The following is a 24573-nucleotide window of genomic DNA, read 5'->3' on the forward strand; positions in this document are numbered from 1 at the left end:
ATCTAACTTGTCTAAGTAATTTGTAACTTGTTTTTGCCTATTTTAACCTCAGATCCTACTTAATTTTCACTGGCATTCACTGTTAGATATCCAATTGCTACTAACAACAAAAAGGTACTTAGCACTTCCACCATTTCCAAATTTTCTGTTATTGTCTTTCCCCCCTCATTGAGTAATGGGCCTACTCTGCCTTTGGTCTTCCTCTTGCTTCTAATGTATATGTAGAATGTTTTCTTGTTAGCCTTTATGTCTCTAGCTAGTATAATCTCATTTTTGGCCTAATTTTGTCCCTACATGCTTGCGTTGTTTTTTTCATATTCATTCTTCGTAATTTGACCTAGTTTACATTTTTTGAAGGACTCGTTTTTGAGTTTCAGATGATTGAAGATCTCCTTGTTAAGCCAGGAGGGTCTCTAACTCTAACCATACTTCCTATCTTTCCTATGCAGTGGCATAGTTTGCTCGTCTCTTTGAAAAACTGCCAACTCTCTCAAACTGTTTTTCCCCTTAGACTTGCTTCCCATGGGATCTGACCTACCAAATCCCTGAGTTTGCTGAAGTCTGCCTTCTTGAAATCTATTATCTTTGTTGTGCTCTACCATTTCATGATCACTTTAACCCAAGCTGCCTAGAATCACCGAAGTGTAGGACTGGAAGGGATTACTGATAGATTACTCTATTATCACAACCAAGAAATGGCAAGTTAGGCACTAGCCTCAATTGCAACCCAGTTTTACCTTCTTAAAGCAAGTGTTTTGAACTGTTTAGGACTCAGGGTCAGTGTTCTCTCAAGTGCCAGTTTTAATTTGAACATTTTCAAAAAAAAAAAGTACTGTACTTAAAACTCATTTTTCAACAGTACATGAAGAAATGCTCACTACAGTCTGTAAGACTGCTCTGCTGAGCAGAATGGGTACACTGATCATTTAATGAAAAAACTGTGTATGTTTTCTATATTTCTTATTTCTTACTACAATATATTTATTCTGGAAAACTGAAATCAATCACGTCCAGAAGCAATCTGACGTTTGACTGAGAAGTATTACAGAGCAGTATCTCATTTATAACATCCACCAGGCTGTGAGTAAATGTAGTGTAAAATAAGCTTCCAGACAAAAGTGGTATATCAAAGAAAGTTTCTCAATTCAGGATGGACTGCAATAGCCCAAAGACTTAAGTGAAACTATAAATTTAAACACTAAATTCATCTCTCTAAAATTCAGAGATTAAATCCCTGTCTACACTAGAGATCAAAATGTTTAACTGATTTTTTTCTTAAATAAAATTTAAACATGGTTCATGCCAACAGTATAATAGTAAACTACTTATACCTGATCTATACTGGTTAGTTAAAAAGGGGTTTAGGAACACTGTTATACTATATAGACAGCGTAGATCTCCTCCCTTCGATCAGCCACAATTTAAAGAAAAAAGGAGAGAACTTCAACCTGCCATTCTGAACTGTGCAACTTCTCAACAAGATGTTCACTGAACTGTCCTCAGATGAGTAGGCTACTTGTCTCTAACAAACTCAGCTCCTATTTATTAAAGGGGAAATAAATCTCACTCAAAGTGCAGGGGAGAGGGAAAAGAAACTCCTTACTGTACAGTCACAAGTCATTTAGAGGACTGCGGAGAAAGCCAACCTAAAGAGTTACGTTCTCTTCACTCAATTTCTCCTTTGTTAAGGACTAATTTGACAATTTTAAAAATAGTTATTTTTACCTTTAAAATTAAGGTTCTGAAGTTCTGAGTTTTTGCAAATTATATTCTCTAGGGCAGTGGTCTCCAAACTTTTTACACCCAAGATTACTTTTTGACTTTAAGAGCAATCCAGGATCTACCCCGCCCCTTCCCCGAGGCCCTGCCCCTTCCCCAAAGCCCCAAACCTGCTTACTCCATCCCCCCCCCTCTGCCGCTCACTCTCTCCCACCCTCACTCACTTTCACTGGGCTGGGGTAAGGGGTTGGGGTTTGGGAGGGGGTGCTGGCTCTGGGCTGGGGCTGAGGGGTTCGCAGTGTGGGAAGGAGCTCTGGGCTGAGCCTGGGGCAGGGAGTTGGGGTGCAGGAGAGGGTGAAGGGTGCAAGCTCTGGGAGAGAGCTTGGGTGCAGGAGGGGGCTCCTGGCTGGAGCAGAGTGTTGGGGTGCAGGAGGGGGTACAGGGTGCTGGCTCTGTGAGGGGAGTCAGGGCTGAGACTTGGAGACCAGGAGGGGGTTCAGGGTGCAGGAGGGGATATGGGATAATGGCTCTGGGAGGCGGATGAGGGCTGCAGTGCAGCCTCCCACCGGGCAGCACTTACCTCCGGTGGCTCCTGGTCGGCAGCGCAGCGTGGCTGCTGCTAAAGCAGGCTCCCTGCCTACCCTGGCCCCACGCCACTCCCACAAGGGGCCAACATGTCCCGGGACCCCTGGGGGAGGGGGCACGTGGCTCCGCACGCTTCTCCTCTCTGCAAGCACTGCCCCCGCAGCTCCTACTGGCCACAGTTCCCCGTACCTGGCCAATGGAAGCTGCAGGCAGGAGCAGAACATGGAGGGAGACCCCTTAGCAGCAGCCCCACTGCACCACCAGAGATTGCAATCGACTGGGAGATCCTCTAGGATCGACCGATCGATCACGATCGACTGGTTGGTGACCACTGCTCTAGGGAGAAAAATCCATTGAACTACTTTGGAGTATAAATATCCTTGCTGAATAGATGCTAGCATACATGCTAAGAAAAGCAGTTTAGTGTCTAGCTAATAAAGATAACGATCCTTCCTGCTGGGACAATTACAGCACAAATTCAGAATCTATTTTACAAAAATTGTCAGAAATTCACATAAAATAGGAGTAAGACCTTCCTATACCAAGAGCTACATTTAAGAAACTCTCCTTTAGAGGGGCGCACAAATTAAAAACCAATACTTCCAAGAGTCTACGGGGGGGGGGGGGGGGGACACGACTTTTTGGGACGAGGGCCACATCTGGGTGGGAAAATGGTATGCGGGCCGGGGGTTGGGGTGCATGAGGGAGTGCGGGGTGTGGGAGGGGGTGCAGTGTGCAGGAAGGGGCTCAGGGCAAGGGGTTGGGGTGCAGAAGAGGTGCGGGGTGCACGAGGGGGCTCAGGGCAGGGAGTTGGGGGGCAGGAGGGGTTTGGGCTCCGGCGTGGCAGCGGCGCGCACCGGGGCCAGGGCAGGCTCCCTGCATGCCTGCCCTGTCCCCGGCCCTGTGCCGCTCCAAGAAGTGCTGGATCCGTAGTTTGCCCACCCCTGGTCTACAGATTATAAAAATAGTAATTCAGTATAACAGAGGGATAGAATTAAAAAAGCATCAGTCTCCTTGGTTTGGAAAGCACGTCACAAAAATTATTTAGGAAGCACCATGAAACAATTAGTTTTCTTTAAAAACTTGTAACACAGTGTACTGCCTATAATAATAAGAGTTTCATAATCAAGAAAGATAGTTGGAGGCCTTTTTCTAAGATTTTGAGTTACAATTTGAATGTGCCAGCAGCTTGCTGATTCTAACCTCAACAGATAGGCTAAGATACATTGTGATAAAAGCTCCATCACATATGAAGGCCATAATCATTTAATGCCTTAAAATGTAATAAAACAAGTTAAAATGGATTGAAAACCAAATGAAAGGATTTTCAGGAGCAATGTATTTAGTCAATTGAATAGCTTTAAAAATATAGGCTACTGCACTCTCAATATAAAATTGGGAGTGCCTTTAAAAGCAGAATGACAGTATGTAAGCCTTGAAAAATGAAAGCACTTTTCAGCGATGCCACGTTTGTTAAGCAAAGGTTTCAGACTACCAGTAGTCTAGGGATGGCAGAAAGAAGCTCTCACTACAAGACACAAATACACGTTTGATATCAATATAGTACCCAAACTTTTCAAATAAGGGTATAGGGTCAAGGACATTAATTTTATCTTTAAAAACAGTCAGGAGGTGCTTAGACACTTCGATGACTGAGCCCATATACGGAAGACTGAGTGGGACAGAGCAACAGAAACTATGCAATATATATATATATATATATGAGAGAGAGAGAGATCAAAGAAACACTAAGCAAGAAGTTCTGCTCAACCATCACTACGAACCAATAAGAAGAGTTTATTTTTATAAGTTAAAACTTGAAATAATTCAGCAACATCTATAATTAGGTATCACGTAAGTGATTAAGAGTAGAAATTTCAGCATGATAATTTGATGGAAGTCTAAGATAGATATGGACTAAAGGGTTCTGGCAAAAATTCTAGTTAGCCACTTGTGAAAAGCAATTTTTTCCCCTCTCCATAACTTGTGTGTAAAATACCTTTAAATTTTTTGCCCAATGGCAAGGATATGCAAAGAGATATTGTGCCTTGCCTGATAAGTGTATGTGATAATCTTTCAAGGCTACTATCTAACAAAATGCAGATATGTACATATTATGGAAATGAGGAGTTGTCATCCAGACACAGGTCGCTGAGGTACAGCAAGGCGATAAACTAACATAAACTAACACCTTGCGTCTGTTAAGCATCAAATAATATTCAATCCAAACAAAAACAATATCCAACTGCTGAATAATGGTGATCCTGTTACAAGCATATTATGGTACGTAAATGTTGATTACTGTTGGAAGGTCTTATCAAATAAAAATAAGTGATCAAAAACCTGACTCACCAGAACTGTAGTTATATGCTTTAAAGTTATACTGTGGTAAACTATAACATTTAGGATTTGTTTTATTTTCAATAAACAATCAACACAGCAAAAGTAATTTCATATGTTCATAAACTATATAGACATGATAATCTTACACACCTTCTGATACATTAGTTCCATATAACCACTTTTCAACGTGTGACTACTTTGAAGACACACACAATGTGACATTAAAAGAGGTTTATTCATGTTCTTTCAATGCCTTCCTGACCAAGTACATTCAGTTTACAAGATTTTTATAGCTTCAACCTTGGCAAACTTGTGTTGGGACCTAAAATACAAGTTGGTTCTTTCCTTTTAATAAGTTAACATCTTTAACAAAGGTTCTGGGGACCAAATTTCTTCCCTCAGTTGTATCTGTGTAACTTCACTATCTTCAGGTTATGACCTCAGTGCAAGCTGTGCAGATGTAAGTTAATGTTCATTTATTTCCAGGCCAAGACAGATGCAATATTATATGTCTGGTGGTCAACAATAAAAGTTTTATGTTCTATAATTCTGAACCACTGTATGCCCATCACAGACTACAGATGAAAGTTCTGTTTCCCCCTCGAGTCTATCAATTACGGAAGCACCTTAACAAAAGTTATGACAAAGTTTAAGGACGATAATTTGCTCTGGCAGTTGCACCAGATGGAGTCAATGACCTAAATTGTCAAGAATGACTAGTGATTTTTGCATTCCCAATCGCATGCCTTAAAGGAGTCTGATTTTCAATGGCACTCAGAGCTTCTTGGAAGAAAGAAAAAAAAAATCAAAAAAAAAAAAATCAGGCCTTTTAGGATATTGCATCAGGCACCCAAAAATCAAGGCATCCAAAATCACTAGTTACCCCTGAAAGCTTAGGCCAATATTACCTCATCATTTTTGCATGTAATATAGGATGTCAAATTACCTCAAGAACAGTTCAAAATGCTTTACCAAAGCTTTTAGATTTTTATCAGGAAAGCACATCTTCCCCAGTATCTCTGGAAGTTTAACTGTAAATAAACAGAGAAATAAACAAAAATACTTAAGTCTACATTTTAAACAGTTTAACTGCTTTTACCCAATATTTGACTTAATACTCATAGAAGAGGAATATAAAAATCTTTCCCCTAGCAGCTTCTCTTCTTTCAAAAGTATTTATAATCACCATCACAAAACATTTACTGTACATTAGAAATATCATTAGGAAGTTAATACTATTACTTCTGTTTCTTGACATACACTGGAGATATTATATATATATATATATATATCTTCAGTGTAACTGCTACAGAGCCAGCAAAGTGAGCTCAGAACTCTGTGGCTTCAGCACCCAACAGGCAGATTTTAAATGCTCATATAAAGAACAATTTTTTTTTTAATGTATTTAAAATCTAATGCACATTTTTCAAAATATTTTACTGCAACTAGACAACTGCATTAAACATAAAAATTTCCATTTTGCAATGCTGTGATACCAGTGTGAGATATACCAAGTTTTTTTAAATGGCTGTTCTGTAAGTGCACATGGGACCTAATAGTTTTAAATTATGAGCCAAATTTACCTGAGGCCACTATTGGAAAAAAATTAAAACGGGAATGTAAAACCATCAATTTAGATGTACAGCATACAAATTGTGTTTCATAAAACAAGGGTTATGTTTTACCAAACATCCGTAGCAAATGCTGAGATCCATAGATGTAAGAGGGAGGAGGTGGCTGATCGCTTTGGGGATAGTTCTCTGGCATCAGTTTCCAAGACAACACCTAAATACAACATTCTGGTTAGAAAAATATATCAAGGTGTGATCAAGAATAGTATAGCCTATAGCCTGACTTAATTCATACAGAAATCTGGATTAGAGGACAATCAGATTTTTTTTAAAATATTTTCTTACATTCCTCCTTTTATTTCTTTCTTGTTTGATGTTAAAAAGGCTGTTTAACACCATTCGAAGCTTTGCTGTACACACTACAATACTGTAGAGTCCATGCCTCCTAAACACAAATGCACTCCTGATTGTCTTGTAAATTAGCTTATCCAACCAATGCCAGCACAGTTCTAGGAATAAGCATTTTGTTATGTAACTAGTGCTACAGAGTTAACAGCGGAAACGCAGAATGCTGTCTTTTCATCAGCACCTAGGAAAAAAAAGTACAGTAGCTCCATTTTTCCCAGTCACACTAATTTCTCAGAGTAGTGATTTTAAACGAAGTATTTTGCTTAAAGGTTTTATTGTGTTTATACACACACATTTCAAAGTGACTTCATTTTTAAAGTAAATGTTGGACAGACAAAAAGCCAACTTGGCCACAGAATGGAAAAGAAGTCTTCAGGGTGATGGGTGGACTGGAAACCAAGCATATAAACCAATAAGTAATGAAACTACTACTTTACTCTGAACTATAGAGATGCTACTGCCCTGCTAAAAAAAAATGTTGCATTTTACAGGGTCCTAAGTTTTTTCACATAAATCTAACATCAGTTTGGGGCACCAATTGTGGAGATGATTCTTCAACAAAGCTGTTACCTCATTGAATTCGTTATTTCTTCTACCTTCAAAGCCAGCAAATACTGCACTCCCTTCTTTGCTAGGAGTCAGAGTGATAGGTGATGACGACCCACTATGGACCGGCGTTTCTTCAAAAAGTAAACAGAAAAATACTTTACACAAAGATCCATTAAATATGGCGTTTATTTCATTCAGCTAGAAAGGTCAATTTCTTATGCAGCTATTAAACAGAGTCAAAGCCTGCTGCTAAAACCTTTAAAATTTTAAACATAGGAACAAACTGAATATCCAAAGCACCTGTCACGAGTTTATCAAGTCTGCCCACAAAAAAACAAAAACAAAACACCATTGCCCCTTCAGTTCCGACCTGCACCAATCAGTAAAGTCGGCAGCTTTTGTGTAAAGTTATCAAGGGGGAGGGCAAGTGGGGCAGATGGGTTTAAGCGAGAAGAGTTCCAGGGCTTGGTCCAATCCCCCAGCCCACCCATTGGCTTTTCAGCCTTCAGCCCTGAAGCACTCTTGCAATACTTTAGAAGAGGGTCAATGCTAGAAAAACAAATTACTTTGTAAAACTGATATTGTAGAGTTGTGAAAGCGTTGTGTCCAAATAAATTTCCAGATCAAATTTGTTCAGGTTTACAAATGTTTTCTAACAGACAGCACTGCAAACTCAATGGAGATGTTAAAGTCCAGCTGTTTTCTTTCTGGTTCATACATTATCACTGCTAAAAGACTAAAAAGCTGTCTTTAGTTGCCTTTACTGGAGAGGCAGTGGTCTAACAGGAGAAATAATTAGAAGACAACGAGTTTTGCACAGATCATCCTACCACTGGAACTATTAATAATTCTGGTTATATAACAACCAGAAAAGTATCCATTTCACTCCCGCAGCTGTGCTGATTCACCAGGGATAAAAATAAAGTATGCCTATATGTAGGGCCCTACCAAATTCAGGGTCCATTTTGGTCAATTTCACAGTAATAGGATTTTTAAAAATAGTCAATTTCATGATTTCACCTATATAAATCTGAAATTTTACAGTGTAATCGCAGGGGTCCTGACCCAAAAAGAAGTTGGGGGGGGGGGTCGTAAGGTCATTGTGTGTGGTGGGGGGTTGCGGTTCTGCTACCCTTACTTCTGCACTGCTACAGGTGGCGGCGCTGCCTTCAGAGCTGGGTGGCCAGAGAGCAGCGACTGCTGGACAGGAGCCCTGCTCTGAAGGCAGTCTGCTGCCAGCAGCAGCGCAGAAGTAAGGATGGCATGGTATGGTATTGCCACCCTTACTTCTGCGCTGCTGCCTGCAGAGCCGGGCCCTCAGTCAGCAGCCGCCACTCTCTGAAGACAGCTGTGCAGAAGTAAGGAGGCATGGTATGGCTTTGCCACTCTTACTTCTGCGCAGCTGCTGGCAGGGCGCTGCCCTCAGAGCAGAGCGCCCAGCCGATAGCCGCCACTTTCCAGCCACCCAGCTCTGAAGGCAGTGCAGAAATAAGGGTGGCAATACCATGATCCCCCACGAAAATAACCTTGTGACCCCCCTGCAACTCCCTTTTGGGTCAGGACGCCCAGTTTAAGAAACTCTGGTCTCCCCCATGAAATTGGTATAATATAGGGTAAAAGAACACAAAAGGCAGGATTTCATTGGGGGGGAGGAGGGGGAAGAGATGACACCAGATTTCGTGGTCTGTAACGTGTTTTTCATGGCTGTGAATATGGTAGGGCCCTACCTATATGACTGAATAGATATAAGAACTCTGCAGATCTGCTCCTTTTATTTTTTTTTTTTAAAACGACATTATTTTTATTCTGAAAAACTATGACTTTATGACCCTGTTCCCTGATTTTGCTTTGGGACAGACAACAACATGGAATCCATTTTTAGAGTAATTTTTCCAGATGATCAAATCTCACTTAAATGTCTGAATTAAATGAATTACAAGGTCAGAAAAGTCACACATGGCTTGTGGACAATGTGAATGAGACAATTTGTGCAGACTTGAACTAAAAAGAGCTGTTCCTGTGAATGCCACTCAACCATCAGAAAGCTCAATTGAAAACCTTTGGCCTGATTTTCAAAGCTGCTGAACATCATGTAAAAGCCAGGCAACCAGTTTTTAATCCAACCACTTCAGACAAATCCTTGTAAACCTATACATCCAGAGTGTCTTATAGAACAATCCTAGTGGCCTCCCATCTGGTGGGCACAGAGCCATTTGTGGCTGCCTATTACAGACCTTCAGAGCACCTCACCCTACAGCCAGCCAGCAGAAACCCCAGAACACTGGGAAAGCATTGGTCTGCAACTCCCCCCCCCCCCCCCCACCAAGTCCCCAGACTAGTCAAAATCTGCCAAGAATACTGAGTCCCAGTGGACACCTCCCCACCCCGGCCCACATCAGTGGGATGAGCAATCACCTGGGACAGCCTACAAGAACAGTAATACATCTATCAAGTGTAATGAGCTATGAGATGCCCTCTACTAGTGCAAGTGTGAATAAGTAAAAAGTTTCATTTGTTGCCCACAAAGTGGCATAAAATGAAGTGTACCTACTATTAGTTTAGAAGCCATACAGAATATAGAAGGTTTTAGCTAAAAAGGACAAAAGTAATTAGTGAACAGGACAGAGAAAGGGGAATAAAAAGTTTTTCTTCCAACTCAATTTACAGTTCCTATTTCTGACACCAAAGCATCATGGATATTATTTTTTTATTTTTAAAGGGGAGGCTGGGAGGGACAAGAGTAAGGTAGGATCCTTCATACTGGGCAATGGATTCTTTATAATGTGTTGGAAATGTAAGAAGTTTCAGAACAGAAACTATTCTGTACATAAAACAGTTATACTGGAAAGAGTACATATAATTCAGCACACTGGAAACAGCTGGCGAACAAAAACATTCCAGTACTTCAGAAGTGCTTTGCCCCTTAACAAATGGAACATCCTGACCAGCTCTTCTCCCTTAACTCCCTAAAAAGTTACCTCTTCACAACCCCAGCATGCAGCTCCATCTCCTCTTCTCTGCCATGTGTCACAGATGCAGCTTCTGTCTGACAGTAGGCCAGTCACCACTCAGGGTCCTCTCACTTAGCTGGCTCTCCCTTTACTACAATCTCACCTCTTCACTACCGGTCCTACCTACTTCCAAGTCTTTACCATGATTCTCACAGAAGCCATCCTCTGCCCACTTTCCATTACTTGCTTAAAACTCTCCCACAGTCGCTACAGATTTCCCATTTGTACATAAAAAATTAAGAGGCAAAAGGTTAATATAACAATAAGGAACTACTCAAGACAAACGTATTTGTTCTGCAGCCCACAAAGGTGTTGTGATCTACAGTAATATCATAAAACTGCAACCTACTCTTTTCCAGATGCAAAAACAGTTTTGGCATTGAAGCAGGCGTATCGAGATGCCGTCGTTTAGGTTGTGGAGATGCACTACTTTCTGACAACCTGTCACAGTTCGATGTATGACGTGTAGAACGCCTCAGAGACTGTAGTATTTCAGGCTCAGCTTTTCGCCTCTTGGGTGTTGCTGGCTCGCCTGTTGTAGGCTGACTGTCTGTGGATTGAGGAGTTGGTGGATTCAGCAGAGGTGGACTCGGGGATAGCTCCTCCTGATTTCTAGGAAATGAGGAGAAAGCCTCTCATATAATTATAAAAGAGAACAGCTTTCCAGATTTAAAAATAAAAAATCCTGTCTTCTCGGATCTAGCTAAACAATTGTCCAAATTAGGGTTAAAGTCTCCTTTCGAAAATTGGGGAACAATGTGGCTTATTATTTAAAAAGTTGCATTCCCCAAATATAAGTATTTATTTTTCAAATGCTGAAGCCCTTTACACCAATTAAACAGAAATGTAAACCTTAATCTATTCCCAAAATTTCAGTTTCCTTCTATACCACTTAGTTCTACCTTAATTTCTTTCCAAGGTTAGGTTAATCTTCTAGTTGCAACAAAAATTCCAAACCAGGACAAAAAAAACCCACAAAAACAATTGTTGGAAGAAAAGAGTTCAAGATTTTATAAAAGCAATTCTGAAATACAAAAGCAACATGTTATGATTAATCACCCTATCTATTTCAAAATGTATTTCAGTGCTCAACAAAATAATGTGTTTGCTGCCTCATGACACAATTCAGAGTCTATCCAACTTACCTGTTAGTGTTTGCTGCATTTTCTTTGATTGGAAGAAAGAATTTGGATGAAGTCACCTTCTTAAACTGTGCTTGCTCATAGGGATAGAGCAAGATCAATGGAAGAATGAAGTCAAAGGTTATCCTCAGTCCATCCACCATTTCTTTACATAACTCAACACTAGAGAAAAGGTTGAAAAGGAGGAAGAGGAGAATTCAGTTCTAGGTTAGGGAACCGCGGCCAATGGGAGCTTCGGGGGAGGTACCCGCAGGCGAGGGCAGCACGTGGAGCCCTCTGACCCCCTCTCCCCCAAGGGCCACAGGGACGTGGTGCTGGCCACTTCCGGTAGTGGCACGGCACGGGGCCAGGGCAGGCAGGGAGCCTGTCTTAGCCCTGCTGCGGGCTGCCGCCACCCTGGAGCCGCTCCAGGTAAGGAGCGGCTCCCTGCCACACCCCTCCTGCACCCCTGCCCTGAGCCCCCTGCCACACCCCTCCTGCCCCTCAGCCCCCTGCCACACCCCGCACCTCCTCCTGCACCCCAACCCCCTGCCCTGAGCACCTTCCTGCACACCGCATCCCCTCCGACACCCTGCACTCCCTTCCGCACCCCAACCCCCTGCCCCAGCCCTAGATTCATGGCCCTGAATGCAATTTCCCCACCCAGATGTGGCCCTCGGGCCAAAAAGTTTGCTCACCCCGGATCTACAAAATAGGGCAACTCTTATCTCACATGGGTGTTGTTAATATGGGTGAAAAACTGGGACACTCCCATTAATAAAGACACCACAGGAAATACCTGTAAGTTCACATAAACAGACCACAGAATGGTGTGCAAAAGTATGGGAGAGAAAGGACAAAGGACTACAGCTTTTGGGAAAGCATTGTTTTTCAAAGAGTGCATACCATTTCATTATTTAGTTGACTCTTTGTGAACAGTAAGGAGGACGAAATTTCTCTAATTTAGGTGGCAGATAATCCCTTGACCTTAATTTGCTTGTAAGTGACAAAGAGTCCTGGAATTGTTGCTTTGAAGTTACTACTTACAGCAGTGGTGGGCAACCAGCGGGCCACGGGCCGCATGCGGCCCATCAGGATAATCTGATTGCGAACTGAGACACATTTTGCTGACATTGACCGTCAGCAGGCACGGCCCCCCGCAGCTCCCAGTGGCTGCGGTTCGCCGTTCCCGGCCAATGGGAGCTGCGGGAAGCAGCGGGCAACAGAGACGTGCTGGCCTGCCGCTTCCCACAGTTCCCATTAGCTGTAATTTGTTTTATTTTAATCAACATTTAAAAATCTAATCGATTTTTAGCTTTTTTATAGTATCAATTAGTACACATACACTAGTTTAAATTAATACAAAATTACATTTAGTTCTCTATTCCTATTTCTGATGTCTCATGATAAGCACTGGTTTGGTCTGGGATATTGTACTGCAAAAAGAACCCAAGTATCATTATCCTATCAAAATAGTGAATGATACATGATAGTACAAACTGAAGCACTGCAAGGAATAAGACAATTCTGAATTGCTAAAACAGAATATGACAAAAAAAATTAAAGGTTTTTTTTTTTTAAAAAGGATTCAAGACTACACCCCAATGTTAACCTGAAATAGGACAGCCCATCCATTCGGACTGTTACTTTAAGAGGAGTTAACCTCTGAGCAAGAGGGATCATATGCTTCAAAAATCACAAACATGCCATGTATGGATGGTTTTATCTCTACACACATTTATCTTCACTGCATAGTGATGCTTGAGGTCAAGAGCATTCGGCAGCCTAATCACACAAGAAAGTGACTTGCCTGTAACTGGTATCCTCTGAAGGCATTTTGTGATACACCTGCACTTTTGGAGTTTGTGCTTCTATAACTTGACCAGGTGTCAACTCATAAAGCTCAAAGTTTAACTTTACTTCAGCAGGGGGTGTCTCACACCAGCCCCTGCAGTGGAAGATAGGTACCTCTTAGTGCTCAAAATTAGATTCCTGTCATGCAGAGGTGAAAATGCCCCATATATACCGAAATTCTTAACAAAATGGCTAAAATAGAAGCCTCGACTTATGTGACAGAAGGGGAGAGTGATGCTTTATTGTAATGTAAGTGTAGAATAAATACACTTAAAGAATTAGTTAGCTTAAATTCAGTTAAGGAAATATATGTGCTGTAATGAAAGGCCCTAACTAGCAAGTAGAAAGGAGGTCTTGAAAGTAATAATCTAAGGCCAGAAGAAATTAACTAGGGAGGATGTTGGTTCAAAGAATAACTAATAAGGTAAAGTGAAGTCTCTAAAAAGAGGGCCTCTGACCAAATGGGGTGACTGCAGATAGTTTTAAATAAGAGAGAATCTGTCCAAGAAGGAGCCAGGATGGAGCTTCCCATCCCACAGACCAGTATTATTTTAAAAAGTAAAGCCCCATGTGAACCAGGTGCAACAAAAAAAGCTATTGGTCAGCAAGAAGGAGAGGCGGCCTTGGGGAGAAAGGAGGTTGTAAATCTTGTCTGGATTAAGACTGGAAATAAGGGTGAACTGTCTCAAATTGTTTGGTAGCTAAAGTAGTAATAGCTATGACATTATTTGTTTGTTGAAGGGTATAAAAAGTTATGAATTTGAGGGTTCTTTGTCAGACCCTACCTGATCATGCTGAAGAACGCCAGGATGAGAATGCCAAATGTAGGGGAAACTATTTGTAAGTATACTGATCACATGCTTATGAATGCTTTGTTGCTGTATTGGGTGTAGAGACTGCTCATCCTTTGGGCTATTAGGCATGTTTAGAGCAATTGTATAAAATGCCATTTGGCCTTTGGACTTAATAAAGGAATTTATGGTTAAATTAGTATTGTGGTAATATCCCTGTATTATTATTAGCAATTCCAACATCAACTCTTTGGATAATAGTAATTTTCTCATCTCTAAACATAAAGTTTTCCTGATATTGTTGTGCTGTCTTACACACTGGGGTATGAGACCACTGTATATAGATGGGCACAAAAGCACACATCATCTAAAACCTGGGCCTGAAATTCAAATCCGCTCTTCCTCTACACCCAAACAAATGGTAGACATTACTTACTTCTTTTCTGGTGGGACATAATGAAGGTTCATGTTGACATGTGAAGTCATTTGATGGTGCCGAGATCTTTCATTAGCTGAAAACGCTGCATTAATGGCAAAATTCTTCACATACGACTCCAAGATAGTTATTATATTTCTCTGACAAGGCAGTTTCACTAGCTGAAGAGACAATTTGATGACTGTCAAATAATACAGTTATGGATTTAAGCAATGAGCCACAACATTAACTTGTGACCCACTGCCTAGCCTAATTAACTAGCCTATTCAGCAAAACTTTATACATATATTTCAAATTTGCTCCTTAAATTATACTTTTGCTCAATCCCTTGTGTGTCCAGTTTTGGGGAACATATAAACATGATAGCAGAACGGGATTAGCTCAATGTTCTATTCCAAATTTCCTAAAACAAAACCAAATAAAGATGTGAACCCCAATTTTACAGATTAATATATTGGTAATTCAGTACTCTAGTCATTTAGAAACCTTATCCCCTGAAATCTTAGAAGTTTTGCTGTAAAAGCAAGTTAGCTAAAATAATGGAAATCACTACATGCAAGTGCATCTTTTGACTGCCTTCAGGTATTTTTTCATATACTCTCCCTCATTTAACCAATCATACCCGTTTTCTCCTGTTAATATAATAACAGTCTTCTTCAAGCTTTTTTTTCAAAACTTCAGGAATTTCTATGCTTATTGCTCTTTCTTCCATATCCCTTTTAGTGTGAATCTCTTGTTCTTCTTTCTGCAACAGCACAAATCAGTGTAAGAAAAAATGATTAGTGTTACTAGTTAATTACTGTAGTATTTTAGGAAAAACTAGATCAAATATTAAAATTTCTGCAAAATAGAAACTGAATCTAATTACTTGTATGGTAAGAGTACAAAATGTAGTTTCTTACAGTAACACCTTCAATTTATTTGAAAGTCCTGTTTTAAAAATTCTATTCATTTTTTCACTGTTTTCCTGTTTGCTTTTTGCTCTTTCACGTTACATTTAATTTAATAATAATTTAATTATCAATTGGGTCACTTTCTATTTGTTTATAACCAATTTCACTTTCAAATGATCTCTCCTGCAGTGTTTAGATTACAAACAGCTTTCGCACACCTGTTTCCACTGATGTTTTTGTACAGTGGAAATATTTCTACTGGTCTTAGATTCTTACAAATAGGTCTAAATTTTAGCCTAATTTGAGTTGGCAGACCCTCTTTAAAGAAACCGTGTACATCAGCCATTAAAATCCTGATGGCATTAGAATCTGCTTCACCTGAAGAGACTAGTAACATTTTACACTAACTATAAATCCGGGTAGTGCTGTTTGCTGGCAGACCTTAAGAGTGGAAATAGAATGAGAGGAACAAGTCTAAGTTAATACATTTTGTATTGAGATCAATGCCATCTAAGGGAGTAAAACGTCATCTATGAGTTTGAATAGCTCTACTACAATAAGACCTCTATTAAGAGTCAATAATCATGAGTTCTAGTCCTGGCCCTATGACTACATGCTGCATGGCCTTGAGCAATTAATTCACTTAACCTGTCTCAATTTTCCCAGTTTTCAATCATGCAAAGTACTAAGTATTATTAAAATTAAGGGAGCTCATAGGAATATACCATGTCTGTCCTCTCTTCAATGTCACTTTCTTCACTTTTTATTTCTTCATCGGTTCCTTCATCACTGTCATCAGAAGAACTACTTATAGCTGTTTAAGACAGAAATGAGTTATCTTTGATATTTAGCAAATTTATTCTGCATATTACATTGGACATAGATTCATACCCAACAATTTTTCACTTTGTAACGTTTAATTCAAGGCTGTTTGGTTTGGTTTTTGTAATGAGGTATAAACTAGAAATGCTGAAGGAATATTTTAAGTATTTTAGCGTGCAATAGTTAGGAAGCTCAAACAAACAGAATGTTCATATATCAACTTTAAATGATGAACATTCCCCAATATATGCAAATTCACAACTTTTTTCAACAACCAGTAGCTCTTTTTAATTTTCACTGGACTCTAGTTGTAAGCAAAAGGTTTTAAATAAATATCACTTCATATGCCCAAATGCAAGTTGTGAGCAAGTTATACCAAATGCTGAAATGAAAAAGTTGTAAATAATAATGGTGTAAAGATGTCTGAATCAGAGGAATGACAATGGCCAGCATACTAATGAAGTGTTCACATTGCAAAACAATACAAACAGACCTTAAAGTTACTAGAAAATGCCCTGGGCTAGATGGCTGATAGAAGAAAAAGGTCAGGAACAACAACCAGCATGCTGGGGGCAAGAAACACACCTCTTGACCATGCAGGTAGGGAAAAATCCTGTTGCCCAGAAGATCAGGACAAGCCAAAATGGTAACTGCGCAAGCATCAGAGTCCTTGCCCACCAGGCAAGGACAACAGGAGAGGCTGGGGCCAGACAGAGCAACACTACTCTCAGATCAAAGGGTAGAGGCCAGATTTGTAAAGATATTTAGGTGTTGCTGTTCTCAGCATCGCAACAACTACATGCCTAAATCCCTTTCTGAATATGAGATTTAAGCTCCTAAATCAGTTAGGTGTTGACATGCTGAGAGCAACAACCCATAAATAGCTTTAAAAATCTGGGCCAGAGTGCCCAGAAGAGCTGAATGAGGGTGAAGCAAAGAGTACTGTCTGCCTCAAGGGTAGGGAGAGGAGAAGGATATCTTGGTGTAACATCTGCTCATTTTTTATACAAAACATATTAATATATTTCATATGGTTATATTAACATTCTAGCCAGTGCTATTACATGCTTAAAATACAAAACCCAGTAGCAAATCAGATAGTTCAATTTTCACAATTACAGTAAAACTTGTTTTATGCATGAATTGAGGATCGAGTTCATAAAACTGAATATCTCAATTTACAGTAGATACAGGATATGTTGCAGTATGGTGCCCTGCATTGTTTTCTTGTCCTTCAAATCACTGCAAAGTGATTACCAACACAATGAAGGCACCAGAATGTGAAGGGATGTCAACTTGTTCGTCATCAACATCGCTTTCGTTATGTGTCCCCCCCCCATCTACTCGGGAAAAAATGTTCATATAACTGGTTGTTCAGAAGTTTGTAAAATTGAGATGCTACAGTAGTTTAATAAGTTAACAATTTTGTAAATAGCATTATGTAAGTGTAGTCATCAAATCAAAGAGAAGACAACTCACAATTTTCACTGCTCTCATCATTTTCCTCAGCAGGAAGGCTTTTTAACACAGAGTCAACACCAGGCAGCCGACAACGTCTCTTCTTCCTTCCCTTTCTTCTCCTAAAGAAGAATTTGAGTGAATTGTTCAATCTGTCATTGCTCCACTTGTTTACTACTGCTGCCAAAGCATAAGAAGCAATGCTATATGCAAAAGCAAGAATAAAATATGCACAGGCAATAAATGTTTGTGATTGTATTTATTATTTCAAAAATAATTTACTTGAGGGACAATATTCGGTGGTGAACACATCAATGTTTTTACATTTTACTATACTCCTGCCACCTTGTTCTTCTCTGCGGCCATAAAAGGCTAGCAAGTATTACAGACAGATATTTGTTTTTGGGGAAAGAGCCCTGCTTCAAGTCTCCCCAAGGTACTTGTCCGAAGGATGTGGATCCAGTACACAGGAATTGTATAGCAAGTCTTCTCTTTAAGAACTGGTATATAGTTATTTTGAATGAAACCCATTTGAAGTCAAGAGATAAACATATTCCTTACATGCGAGCTACAGCTTTTCTTGCCAATTTACGTTGTAATCTGCGGTTTTCGTCTGTATCACGAAGAACATGATCTTCAGCTGCCCATCTATCCCAGCTAAATATGGGGCAAAAGAAAAAAATGTTAATAAATAGAAACTGACTTTACCAATAAATACTGAATGACAAATGTAGATTTACAGTCATCTACAAAGTAATATTTTAGTGCTCTTTAGAAGCAAAATCTGGAATTAAGGGATACTATGATGTAGACTTGCATCTTTTTGCACCATCCTTTGGCTTTATTTTTCCAGACAGACAGACAGAAAGATACTTTCTCCTTAATTTTACAAGTTGAAGTACTTGAAGCAACAAGATAATGTTAAGGAATATTCTGTCAACATCAGAATGTTTCCAGACTTCACCATCAAGCAACTCAGATTATGACAGAGACAGAGTTTGAGTTTCCAACCACACAGGGGCCACAAACCAATATGTCAACATAAATCAATTAGTCCCATAGAAAGCATTTATTAAAGGTATTCACAAAATAAAGATGACTGAAGTCCTCCTTTTTCATTATAGTATTATTTCTTCCTACGAAGGTATAGTAATCTTTATATTGAAAGTATCAGTGGGGTAGCCGTGTTAGTCTGAATCTGTAAAAAGCAACAGAGGGTCCTGTGGCACCTTTAAGACTAACAGAAGTATTGGGAGCATAAGCTTTCGTGGGTAAGAACCTCACTTCTTCAGATGCAAGTGAGGTTCTTGCATCTGAAGAAGTGAGGTTCTTACCCACGAAAGCTTATGCTCCCAATACTTCTGTTAGTCTTAAAGGTGCCACAGGACCCTCTTTTGCTTTTTATATTGAAATGTTCCCAATTAATATAAATACTACAATTATAATTACACTCAAATTATCAATGGGTAATCAGTGCAACAACAGAGAGAAATACAGCTTTATAATCCTGGAACCTAACAGTACCCTTTTTATGTTAATTGGAGATCTCCTGAAATTTAGAAAGGCTACTCCTTTTATACTCAATTATAATACTAAGTAACTTTAAACTGCCCTTTTCCATAATTATATTCCCACCACCTTCTTACTGGCTCTTTATATTACACATCATTTAAATTAACATCTGCGTCAACGTCTTTCCTATACTATCAATATAGATAGCATTTTAATAAAACATTCACAACTTTTAAAAGTACTCGTTAAAAACCTTGCTCAAACCAGTTATAACCAAAACATAATGGTATTATAACCCTGAGCCATATCCTTCCTAACTCTTACTTTCCGATAACTAGGGTCCTACCAAAATCAAGGTTCTCTTTGGTCAATTTCACGCCCGCAGGGTCTTAAAATTGGTCAATTTCACAATTTCAGATGTTTGCATCTGAAAATTTCACTGTGTTGTAACTGTGGGGGTCCTGATCCAAAAGGGGATCGTGAGGAGGCCCAAAGCTGTTGTAGGCAGGTTGCAGGATTGCCATACTCACTTCTGTGTTGCCTTCAGAGACCATCTTTGAAGGCAGCAGCTGCGGAGTTTCCCGCAGCTGGAGGAGGCTCCTGGAGGTGGAAGTAGGTGCGATCCCCCCAGTGCTGCTGGGAGTGCTCCAAGCAGGGGCTCCTAGCTACTAGTCAGGGCCAGTGGTGGATTAAGGCATGGGCTCATGGGGCCCATGCCTAGACGCCCCAGACAATTTCAAAAATGGGTGCCCTGGCCCTGGCAGAAGCCACGGGGTGGAAGCCCCGAGCCCCAGCAAGTGCTGTGGGGGCTGAAGCCCCGAACTCGGGCGTCCTGAGCCCCGGCAGAAGCCGCAGGGGCTGAAGCCCCAAGCCCGGGCAGGAGCCAGGAAGGGAGGGGCAGAATCCCTGAGCCTGGGTGGCCAGAAGCCCACGAAGGAGCCTTGGGGGGCAGCAGCAGCTCTGAGCCAGGGCAGGAGCCGGGGAGGGAAGGGGGGACGGAACCCAGGAGCTGTGGGGGGTGAAAGCCCCGAGTCCCGACCGGAGCTGCAGGTGGAGCAGCCCCGACCTAGGTCCCTGAGCCTGGGCAGGAGCCACGGCGGGGGGGGGGGCAGCCCTGAGTCTGGCAGGAGCTGCGAGGGATGGAGCTGTGGGCTCCCAGGCCAGGAACTACTAGGAGTGAAAGCCACGAGGCCCGGCTGGAGCCGTGGAGGGGGGTGGGTGGGTGGGATGAGGAGGTAGGGCAAGCTGGGCAGGAGCTGGAGCTGCAGCTGCAGGGTGTGGCAGCCCCCAGCCTAGGTCTCTGAGCTCCGGATGAAGCCTGGGCAGCCCCCAGCCCCAGCAAGAGCTGCCGGGGGGAGGGTGGGGAGCAGCAGCCCAGAGCCATGGCAGGAGTTGCGGGCAGCGATAGCAGCCCCCAACTCAGGTGCCCCGAGCACTGGCAAGAGCCGCGGGAGGCAGACGCCTGGAGCCCAGCACTGGGGCTGCTGCAGCGCAGAAGTGTGGAGGTGGGTCTGATCTCCCTCCGATAACAGCTGTGCAGGGGAAAGACATGTCCTGTCCCTCCCCAGCCCAGCTGATTTTGGGGAGATCAGATTTCACGGGGAAGGGCTTATTTCTCCGTCTGTGATGTGTTTTTCACAGCCGTGAAACTGGTAGGGCCCTGCCCATAACACTATTTCCAACTTTCTTACACTAGCAACTTCCATTTCCCATACTCCTCTACCCTTACGCTAATTTAGGCCCAAAACCTAACTTCTACTTATTTCTTATCCTACACCATCCTGTAGGCTATGGCATGCCACTGAAAAGATTTTGTAAATAAAATGGTGCTCTGTATATTCTCACCTTCTGTTCCAACCATTAAAATGGATCAGATATTCTGGAATCTTTCTGCCCTTCTCATCTTTTCCAACAACAATATCAACAATCTGAAAAAGAAAACAAAGAATGTGGCATAATACAAAGATTACAATGCACTTTCTATAGAAATGAGTGTTTAGGGAATGGGTTTGTGGGCGCAAGAAAGGAATGGATACTTATGAGTAAATAGAAACCTAATGAATTGCCTTTGAACATCCATACTGTAGGAAATCATGCACCTTCTCCTGAGCCCATGGAACTACTAAGAGCAGCAAAGATGATAGACAATGTTTGTGTACTGACTTGAGATCTAAACATTGAAGAGACTACCAATAGGCCCTGCCCTGTCCTCATTTCCTATCCATCTCAAAGCATCCCAAAAAGTGCTCCGAAGAAGAGGGATGGAACAGTGTGGATTCGCACATTTGGACAAGTAGCCTTCTTATCTCCTTCATGAGTTGCTTCTGCAGACCCTCAATACAGGAGACTAACCAGTAACATCATGGTACAGAAGGAAGATCAAATGCTTAGTTAAAACTATTGAACGCTCTTCTCGTGAACAGCATGTAGGGCCAAACTGCAGAATTAAGAGAACAATGCTTTGCGAATTTCTGAACTGAACTCCAAGTGAGATAATACGATAGATTTTGAGAATGGAGATATTCTTGATACTAAAAGCTAATACAGCCATAGCCCCTCACAGAGTGTGCTTTTATTCCATCTAATACCACAATTCTACCTACTCATATAAACAGACTTGAATTCAAAGTTCTTTCACTTTGATATCTCCCAAAAAACTAAACAATCTAGAAGACTGAAGGATTGCCTTAAATCTTGCCAAATAACTTAAAATATAGTCTGGACAATTGTGCCTCACATAAGACTTAAATACACACTCAACATACACACCACACATATCAGGAGTGTTATATAGTGCTTCTTAAGAAAATCCCTTTAGAAACCTCATCTCTTCCACAATGTTCACATTAATCAAGTCAATCATATTAACTAGAGATGGCCTGGAATTTTCTGTTTGGGTTTTTTGGGGGCACAAAATGCAGCTTCCACAATTTCAGTGTTGCTGAATTTTTTCTATTTTCCACTGGAAAATCAAAACTAAATATTCAGTTTAATTGAAATATTTTGGTTTGCGGAACTGAACCAAAAAATTTTGTTTCAGGTCAACATTAATTTGTATCCACCTGTGCTGTTGCAGTGCCTCGTGTAGTTCAGGTGCTTCATGCCTGCATTCTTGTCTATGGGCCTGGCTCCCTCACTAGACCTGTAACACATCTACTGTGATGCACTGCAGTCTTCTCACCAATTGAATCAATGCAGTCCATCATAGGAGTTGTGATCCAGCTAAGGAGCCAGGGTCACAGAAAAGAATTGGTCTTTTTGTTTTTCTATATCTTTTGCAAATACATTTGGGAGCATTAACAAAATAATACACAACTCCGCCACACCCACTGTAAGGAGCTCCTACAGGCAACTAGCCCAATGGAACTCTAAAGGGAGCAGGTCAGACATACAAGCCTGGATGTTCTTATAGCAACTAAAAGGGCAGTCTTCAAAGAGAGAAGCTGATAAGTCCTCTATCACAGAAATTAAAACTGGACTTAAAGGTTTCAGACTATCCTTTGGGTGTGATGGGGAAAAAAAAAAATCAAAGTTGCTGAAGTCCCTGAAACTGGAAAGACAACAATCTGCACCATTACACAGCCTGAGTTAGTTGTTAATTTAAAGGGTGTTTCAATGTTATTTAGTTAACACCCCAAACCAATATTACATTTCTTTTTTACACCTTTTGTTTTACGTCAGAACGCCTAGAAATCAACCACTTAGCCAACACTATGGGCTGGTCTACACGGGGGGGGGGGGGGGGTGAATCGATCTACCTGGGGTCCACACGGCTCGGGATCGATGGCCGCAGCTCCCCCGTCGACTGCGCTACCGCCGCTCGCTCTGGTGGAGTTCCGGAGTCGACGGTGAGCGCGTTCGGGGATCGATATATCACGTCTTAACGAGACGCGATATATCGATCCCGGATAAATCTATTGCTACCTGCCGAAACGGTGGGTAGTGAAGACGTACCCTATGTAATTCATCACACTGCCACTTTACCCACTCTGCTTCTGCTTAATTCAACAGTACCTTTGACTTGAAGTGCCAACTTAAGATGCTTTTACCAAGGAGGGCTCCCTAACAGTACTGTACCTATTAAAGGCTCATAGGACTTAACTCTAGCGTGGAGACTATGTTGCAGGTGCACAAAGAATTGAGGGGTGGGCAGGTGTCTGGCCCAGGCCCGTTCACACCGCTCCTGTTTCTAGGATATGAAGAGCCCTGCTCTGAGGGGAGGTCTCCTCGCTCACAGCTTTTATTACCACGAGCGAGCCCGTGACTGGCAGCCCCCACACAGCTGCCACCGTCTCCCACGCCGAGCACATCCGCCCGGGAAAAGATGTTAACCAAGGCAGGGACGCAGCTCGGAGCGGACGAAGCGCTTCGCTGGCGGCCTCAGGCCCGGATGCTCCAAGGTACCGAAGTGCCTGAGCCCGACTGATGCCCCGGGAACTGGGCGCCCGGACCGGGGCCGCTGACTCCCGCGCGGGTTCCAGGCGCTACGCGCGGCGGGGAAAGGGGCCCAGCAGGACGCGGGGCTCAGCGCGGCGGCCGGGAGGCAGCGGGGGCTGCTGCCCCCTGGCGGCGTCGGGCAGCGGCAGCAGCCAGGCCCCGGTGTGACGCTGCACCGCGCCGGGGGCGGGCGGGGCAGCGCTGGGGGCGGGGCGCAGGCGGCGGACGTGAAAGCGGAGCCTGCCCGGCCCGAGGCTCCGGCGGGAGAGACCGGGGCGCCCGGCTGGAGACAGCGGACAAGGGGGGGGAGGGACCAGGAGCCCCTTGGGCCAGACCCCAGCGGGCGGGGCGGGGCCTGTCTCGCTGTGTCACACACACACACACACCCCGCGGCCGGGCGGAGCAACCGCTTCCACCGACTGCGGGCCTGGCGCGAAGGGGGGGGCGGGCGCGAGGAGGCCGGGGCGGGGCTGGGGAGCGGCGCGCGCGCGGCCGGTGGGTCACCTTGGCATCATAGAGCACTTGGGCCTTGGTGGGGTCGGGCTCGAAGCAGAGAACGCGCTCGCCTCGCTGGAACTTCAATCTCATTCCCCGCGCGGTCATTTGTTCGTCATGGCGAAGCGTGGAGAAGCCCCGCCCCCTCCGGGGATGGGGCCTGAGCTAGCCCCGCCCCCCGGCCGGGGACCCTGATGCAGGGCGGGGACCCGAGCCGCGGAGACGCCCCGGAGCAGGGGTCCCGCCGTGGGCACAGAGACGGGTTGGGGGGCAAGGAACGGCTGTAGCTCCCCTGGGCTGCGGGATCGACGTGTGGTGCAAAGTGAGCGTTTCTGCATGTGGTGTGCCAGTCACCATCACTTGGAGGTTATGGCCCAGTTGCGCTCCTCTTCAGCCCCCGCTTCCCTCTTCGGTCCCAGTCCCGCCTGGGCTGCCTTTCAGGCCCTGGCTCCTTCCCTGAGTCCCCTCATAGTCTCCAGCAGACCCACCAGCTAACTCACTCTGCCTTTAGAGTGGTAGCCGTGTTAGTCTGTGTCAGCAAAAACAACGAGGAGTCCTTGTGGCATCT

At 42.8% G+C, this 24573-nt stretch overlaps 1 protein-coding gene across 1 annotated transcript in view; it reads right to left on the minus strand.

Moving 5' to 3' along the window:
• Positions 1–24143, minus strand: part of MSL3 (MSL complex subunit 3) — a 36011-nt gene extending 11868 nt beyond the window's left edge. The window contains exons 1-12 of the mRNA XM_065414520.1: positions 24015–24143; positions 20919–21001; positions 18123–18218; positions 17583–17683; positions 16007–16095; positions 15011–15133; positions 14389–14549; positions 11332–11490; positions 10536–10798; positions 7197–7306; positions 6333–6432; positions 5594–5678 (exon numbers count right to left, since the gene is read on the minus strand). Coding sequence (XP_065270592.1) covers positions 5594–5678; positions 6333–6432; positions 7197–7306; positions 10536–10798; positions 11332–11490; positions 14389–14549; positions 15011–15133; positions 16007–16095; positions 17583–17683; positions 18123–18218; positions 20919–21001; positions 24015–24113 — 1469 coding nt within the window. The 5' untranslated portion in view covers positions 24114–24143. The remainder of the gene's footprint in view (positions 1–5593; positions 5679–6332; positions 6433–7196; positions 7307–10535; positions 10799–11331; positions 11491–14388; positions 14550–15010; positions 15134–16006; positions 16096–17582; positions 17684–18122; positions 18219–20918; positions 21002–24014) is intronic.
• Between the last annotated feature and the right edge of the window lie 430 nt (positions 24144–24573).

Source organism: Emys orbicularis, chromosome 1, assembly GCF_028017835.1.
Source record: "Emys orbicularis isolate rEmyOrb1 chromosome 1, rEmyOrb1.hap1, whole genome shotgun sequence".
Classification (NCBI taxonomy): Eukaryota; Metazoa; Chordata; order Testudines; family Emydidae; genus Emys; species Emys orbicularis.